The sequence below is a fragment of the Oncorhynchus nerka genome, linkage group LG24, assembly GCF_034236695.1.
Source record: "Oncorhynchus nerka isolate Pitt River linkage group LG24, Oner_Uvic_2.0, whole genome shotgun sequence".
In the NCBI taxonomy this organism is placed as follows: Eukaryota; Metazoa; Chordata; class Actinopteri; order Salmoniformes; family Salmonidae; genus Oncorhynchus; species Oncorhynchus nerka.
Window position 1 is genome coordinate 85,006,822 of NC_088419.1, and position 6,540 is coordinate 85,013,361.

At 42.4% G+C, this 6,540-nt stretch overlaps 2 protein-coding genes across 3 annotated transcripts; one reads left to right on the forward strand and one right to left on the reverse strand.

Moving 5' to 3' along the window:
* Nucleotides 1-65: 65 nt before the first annotated feature.
* On the forward strand, nt 66-5,017 carry prpf38a (pre-mRNA processing factor 38A). Its single transcript, XM_029633270.2, has 10 exons — nt 66-264; nt 689-848; nt 1,004-1,125; nt 1,223-1,308; nt 1,401-1,511; nt 1,656-1,762; nt 1,890-1,916; nt 2,127-2,218; nt 2,359-2,407; nt 3,139-5,017. The coding sequence occupies exons 1-10, from the start codon at nt 135-137 to the stop codon at nt 3,182-3,184; spliced, it is 930 nt and encodes a 309-aa protein (XP_029489130.1). The 5' UTR covers nt 66-134; the 3' UTR covers nt 3,185-5,017.
* Nucleotides 4,579-6,308, reverse strand: LOC115108675 (interferon-induced protein with tetratricopeptide repeats 5-like). Of its 2 annotated transcripts, none has more exons than XM_029633271.2 (2): nt 6,233-6,308; nt 4,579-6,064 (listed from the first exon to the last, which is right to left on the reverse strand). In XM_029633271.2, the coding sequence occupies exons 1-2, from the start codon at nt 6,235-6,237 to the stop codon at nt 4,750-4,752; spliced, it is 1,320 nt and encodes a 439-aa protein (XP_029489131.1). In that variant the 5' UTR covers nt 6,238-6,308; the 3' UTR covers nt 4,579-4,749. The 2 variants fall into 2 exon arrangements, with proteins under 2 accessions (XP_029489131.1, XP_064865309.1); XM_065009237.1 differs by having other exon boundaries at nt 4,579-6,104; nt 6,233-6,292.
* Between the last annotated feature and the right edge of the window lie 232 nt (nt 6,309-6,540).

Consider the following 6,540-nt stretch of genomic DNA (forward strand, 5'->3'; position numbering starts at 1 on the left):
TAGTATCGGCCAATGAACGCCTTCACATTCTGCCCCGGATGTGTACGTTGTTACACGGGAAGATATACAGCAACTTCTAATGCGAATTCGTTTCCCACAGCAACTCATTTTTAATTCCGGTTTGAGCAGTAAACATGGCAAATAGGACTGTTAAAGATGCAAACAGTATACATGGAACAAATCCACAATACTTGGTAGAGAAAATTATTCGTACTCGAATTTATGAATCAAAATATTGGAAAGAAGAATGCTTTGGACTGACTGGTGAGTTGGAGCTGGTTAGCTAACGCTAGGTAGTTTGAAGTACAAATACCACACATGTAAACAAATGAACTATTAGGAAGTGTGCTTACGTCTAGTACATTTTACCCTGTTAGTTACTTACACTCACTTAGACTTGTTCACACACTAATATGTGGTTTATGCACACCAAAGGTATTGGCTTGGCTAGCATCACTTGATGCCATGCATGTAACGTTACCTGGGTTTTGGATGGCTTTGGGAGAGTACGTGTATTAGTTGGAATCCTTAAATTGTGCATCGTTTTGGTGGGTGGCGACGGAAAAGAGCCACAATATGTATAATCTCTAGAATCCCTCGCTATCAAATAAACATCTGAATCCAACTTGTCCAAAGCCTCAGCATGTTTGATCATCTTTCTAATCACCATTTTCTCCTTGATCTACAGCCGAACTTGTCGTTGACAAAGCCATGGCGTTGAAGTTTGTCGGAGGAGTCTATGGAGGAAATATCAAACCTACACCGTTCCTGTGTCTCACTCTGAAGATGCTACAGATTCAGCCAGAAAAAGACATCATTGTAGAATTCATCAAGAACGAGGATTTCAAGTAAGTCTGGGTTTTTGGGCTGGTTATTACAAGTCTTTATGTATTTTAAAAGTTAGATAAACTGTCTTCTAACTCCTAGCTTGACAAATGTGACATAAACAAATCGGTATGTTCATGCATTACACACCTCACTGTGATGTTTTTCTTCACCTTAGGTATGTCCGCTTGCTAGGGGCAATGTACATGAGGTTGACTGGGACATCAGTGGATTGCTACAAATACCTGGAACCATTGTACAACGACTACCGAAAAATCAAGAGTCAGAACCGAAATGGAGGTGAGTCCTTTCGTTTATGTGTATTATGGAATGATTGTACAATGCAAAATATCTCCTGGTTATAAATGGCATCATATCCTTTCACTGTTTGTTTCAGAGTTTGAGCTGCAACATGTAGATGAGTTCATTGATGAACTGCTACACTCTGAGAGAATGTGTGACATCATCCTTCCCAGGCTTCAGGTAAGTCTACCCCCCCCCCCCCCCCTGTATGTGCTCACACCCCTTTTCACTGACCTAGACCGCTGACATTCTTTTGTGTGCGTTGACTACAGAAAAGGCAGGTCCTTGAGGAGGCGGAGTTATTAGACACACGCATCAGCGCCCTAGAAGAGGACCTGGATGAAGTGGAGACCAGTGACGAGGAAGACGAGGAAGAGGAAAAGGTTGTTGTCTTGTCTTTATCCAGCCTGCATAGACTAACTGTAAAGTTGAGTAAACTTCGGCTAGTAGGCAGAAGAATGTTAATGTTGTTTCACTCTGTCCATGTCTGTCTTTTATCTCCTGTCTGTCTGTTCAAATGTCTACAGCCAGAGAGAGTTCAGACCCCAGAGCCCCACAGACGGAGTTACCGGGACAACGACCGCCCTCGCCGTTCGCCCTCTCCACGCTACAGACGCAGCCGTTCACCCAGACGGTAACTAGTAATTGATCTAATCTAAAGTCCAGAATCACCTTTATTCACCATTTACACATACTCAGAATTAATTTATTTTCACATCCTGAAGACACTAAATGTCTTTTATCCTTTTTATTCTGTCCAGGAGGAGCAGATCACCCAAGAGACGAAGGTATGTAGTCTCTACCTTTTCTGATGGATTTTCCTTGTGTTTTCCATTGTACCATCAGATGGTAAACTCAGATATTGAAATATAATGTTAAAAAATGTAGTGTTTGATCTATAAAGGGACTGAAGCTTAGATTGAATTGAGTATTGTCTTGGTTACTTCTAAGCAGTGCTGTATTAATATGGTCTGTATTGTTTCTGTTTTAACTCACAGCCCATCCCCCAGACGAGAGCGCCACCGCAGCAAAAGTCCCCGTCGCCACCGCAGCCGCTCCCGAGAGAGACGTCACCGCTCAAAGTCCCCAGGTATCATAGCAACGCCAACCTGCATCGCACTACATCAAAAGTCACATATGCTTGTGACTGATAGTCATCTGTAATCATTTGACTTTAACATGTTTAACAATAGTCCCAGTCTGACCTAGAGCTGCTCTGTTTTGTCCCAGGCCATCACAGAAGCCACAGGCATCGCAGTCACTCCAAATCCCCAGAGAGGTAAGTAATGGAGCAAGAGAAAGACCCTCTCCACTATCCTCTCCACTACCACAGATTTTCATGTGAATATTCTCAAATCTGCATGAAACAATAAGTGCATTTTCCGAGCAGCGATGTTTCCATCAAATGGATTTATTGCAGATAAAAGGCTGTGTGTGATGATGTAGTGCACATAAACAAATATTTTCCTATTAAATTCCCATGTACCGTCACATTTTCAACTCTACTAATGGTTTTGACAAACAAACTGGCATTATATAGCAAATGTACCCTCTCTGGTCTTGGCACATGCTCTCTAGCTAACAGCTGGCAGACACATTGTGGGTAGGCTACCTACACAATGAGATTGTTGTGGATAAGAGCGAGATTATTTTCACCAGAGTAAGTCCCTCGATATTTATTGGAAAAGAGCATCATCACCTTCCCGTTCACCACCTTGTGAAGTTCATCATAACCTAATAAACTGCATGCTTTTCGAAATGATTATTATGCCAATATTTGCGAATAAACGCGTTTCCACTGCCATTTCTCACATAATTAATTTTACCAACCCAAAAAGATCCCACCATGTTGAACAAACATTGTCTGTTGAAATGTATAGAATTGTACCGGCATTTCCTGTTTCCATCATTACTTTTTTAATGTGTCATGTAATTAATGCGCATTAAATGGTTGGATGGAAACCTGGTTTATGTCACCTACTGTTGTTGATTTCTTCATCTCTGTTTCAGGAGTTCAAAAAAGAGCCACAAGAAGAGTCGAAGAGGGAACGAGTGACCCATTTTTGTATTTTGTTCTCTTGGACATTTCCTCTTTTTGACTTGGAAGCTGTGGCAAAATGTTTACATCTGTGTATGGAATCACTGTTATTTTGTATTTAATTTTGGAAACTGATTGCATTTAAAAAATATTTTCAGACCATGTTGCAGTAAAAATCTATCTCCAGTGTATTTCTAAAATCTGCAGCTCGTATGGAGCTGTCCACAACCCTATACATCAGTGGATAAAGTTTCTCAAGGTTTTAAACATAAGGACCTTTTGTTGTGTGATCCGGTGTGATTATGGCAACACTGGTTAGTAAGAGTCTAGAAAATAGAACTCAACTCGTAGACCGACCAAAATTGACCCGTCATCAGAAGCATAATTAGCTGACGTCAATAAGGGTTTCCGGGCCTCCCGGGTGGCGCAGTGGTCTAGGGCACAGTTCGCGCCCAGGCTCTGCGCCACCCGGGAGGCCCGGATGGCCGGTAGGGATATCCTTGTCTCATCGCGCACCAGCGACTCTTGTGGCGGACCGGGCGCAGTACGTGCTAACCAAGGTAGCCAGGTGCACAGTGTTTCCTCCGACACGCTGGTGCGGCTGGCTTCCGGGTTGGAGGCGCACTGGTGCGGCTTGGTTGGGTTGTGTTTCGGAAGCTTTCGACCTTCGTCTCCTGAGCCCGAATGGGAGTTGTAGCGATGAGACAAGATAGTAGCTACTAACAATTGGACACCATGAAAAGGGGGTCAAATTGATATTTAAATAAAATAAGTGTCTCCACTTCTCTAGGCCAACTGCTTTTCAGGAAGTTCCCCGAAGGCATCCAACATATGTATCCACTCTGGTAGTATGTCATCTGTTTAGACCATGTGTCAAACTCATTCCCCTGAGGGCAGAGTGTCCCTAGGTTTTCGCTCCTCCCTTGTACTTGATTGATGAATTAAGGTTACTGATTAGTAAGGAAGTCCCGTCACCTGGTTATCTAGGTCTTAATTGAAAGGAAAAATCTGCGGACTCTAGGCTGTCCGTGGAATGAGTTTGAAACCCCTGGTTTAAACTCGGCTTCCTGATGTAAACCCTACTCTTTGTCAATGGTAGAATTCAATTCAACTACAATCTATTGAATATGGGATATTATTTTAATTGGATGTCAAATGTGTTCACATTTTTTACGCCTGTATGGAACCCCTGGTGTTTGTATTTCATTTTAGAAACTGATTGGATTTTTTGATATTTTCAGACAATGTTACAGAAAGAATCAATCTGTATTTCTTAAATCTGCAGCTCATACGCACCTGTCAACAACCCTATGCACCACACTTAAATAACTTATTTTGCCCTCATTGGAAATATTACAAAAATAAGTGTTATGGGCATGAGGAATTCTTTTAGTCTAAAAACACAAAAATAATTAAATCAATAGTTTTATTTGCATGGCTCAACAAAAAAACATTTGGCACAATTTGTTTAGCAGCAACCTGGTCTAGAGCCCAAAGAGCATAAAAAGAAAATACATTGTATGTACAATATGGAAACCTCAATTTGGTTAACCTCTTTGATTGGTTAATTCTTATCCTTGCTCTTATTCATTGTGAGAAGAAAGGTTTTTGAGAAATTCCCAGATTTCTGCACATCTTTGATTTCTTCCCCGTTGTTCAATTTTCCTCAAGATGTTGAAACTCTTTTTACCGTATTTGTTAGGATTAGGTATCTCTGCTGCCTTCTTGTGATAATCAATTGATGCATTTCGATCCTGGATGTGGAAGTTGCTGTATTTGGCATAATGGAAGTAGAGTATCTGCAACTCGTCTGGATCCTGCTCGTTGGAGAATAAATTCTCATAGATCTGATTGGCTGTTTCTGTCCTGTCTGATTCTGCGTAGATGCTTGCAAGCTCCAGTTTGTCCTTTAGTGATGTCTCTGGATAGAGTGAGATCAGATCTGTATAGAGACTGATGGCTCTGTCGCACATGCTCTGCCTCCTAGGACTGTCCTCCTTTGAAAATATTTTCCATTTGTAGGAATTCGCTAGCTGTTTTTTCAGGTAGCGCACATTTGGGTGTCTTTCCAGAGCCTCGTTTGCTAGGTCAATAGCTTCATTGTATGATAAATATGTTCTGTAAAACTGAAGTAAGGGTCTAAGACCACTGTAGCAACTGACAGGCTTCTTTAAAATTTGCTGCGCTATCTGTTGTGCTTCCTTCCTTCTCACCTGGCCATTCCGGCCAAGTCTTAACAGATAGATACTTGCTACATACAAGTTGTCTGGATCGTGTTCCTTGGCAAGTCTCAGCTCCTCTAGAACCTCAGACTCCTTCTGTTGATTGATTGGATGGAAACAGTAGACTGAGTCTAAGGCCAAGGCATGGCTTGATTGCCACTCCTTTCTCTCAGGTTCCATCCTAATAGCCATTTGAAAGTAATCTATTGCTTTCCGTCTTTTGTCCTGGCCAAACTTCATGAGGGTCCAGGCTTTTTCAACACACACCTCAGGGTGCAGTTCTCCCTGGGAAGGTGAGGGGTAATCTCGTAGCAGTCCCTCAACCTTTGTCAAGCACCGCTGGCTCTCCGCCTGGTTATCCAGGTGATAATGCACCCAGGCTAGGTTCCCATAGTGGACCAGCTGCCAAGGACCCATCGTGTCTGAAGGACTGTTTAGGTGAAAGGCCTCCTCTGCCTTACTGAGGCACTGCAGGGCTGCGTCAGTGGAGTCCAGGGTGTGGTGTATGTAAGCCCACAAGTTGTACATCTGACCCAGCCATGGAAAGCCCTCGTCACTGCCAATGTCCTCCAGGTGATCTCTGTGAATGAGCAGCATGTACCTGCTGAGTTCCAGTCCCCAGGTGAAGTGACACTCCAGCTCTTCCAGTTTAGTCTTCAGGGCGGTCTGAGCAGGGCTGGTTAAGACAAGGGTTGGAACAGGAAACTGTTTTAAAACTATTAAGCATAAAGATCAAGAGTTAATGTGAAACAAGTCCATCCCTAATCTAATTGGAGTTAGTTAACATTGAGTTCTATAGAATCTGTAGTTTTTTGTTGATTTTCTTTATTTAAGGAGTACTTACTTCATAGTTGAGCAGGAGTATGATTTATTGTGTCTGTCTTGAGTTTCCTGAACAAGTGAGTAAACACCCTGGCTTTATATCCATGTCCTTACCGTTATCTTGCAGCGCAGTGGGTTGGGTGCCATAAAACCAATGTTCACCTCCACGTAATGCTTGGACTCTGCTTTCCATTTCAGTGAACAGAAACACACACATTGAAGGCTTACACCTACATGTATAGGTGACTACCCTAGGCATCGCTCTCATGTCATTTCCTACAAAGAGAATGAACTGTAGTATATACAGTACTAGTCAAAAGTTTGGACACA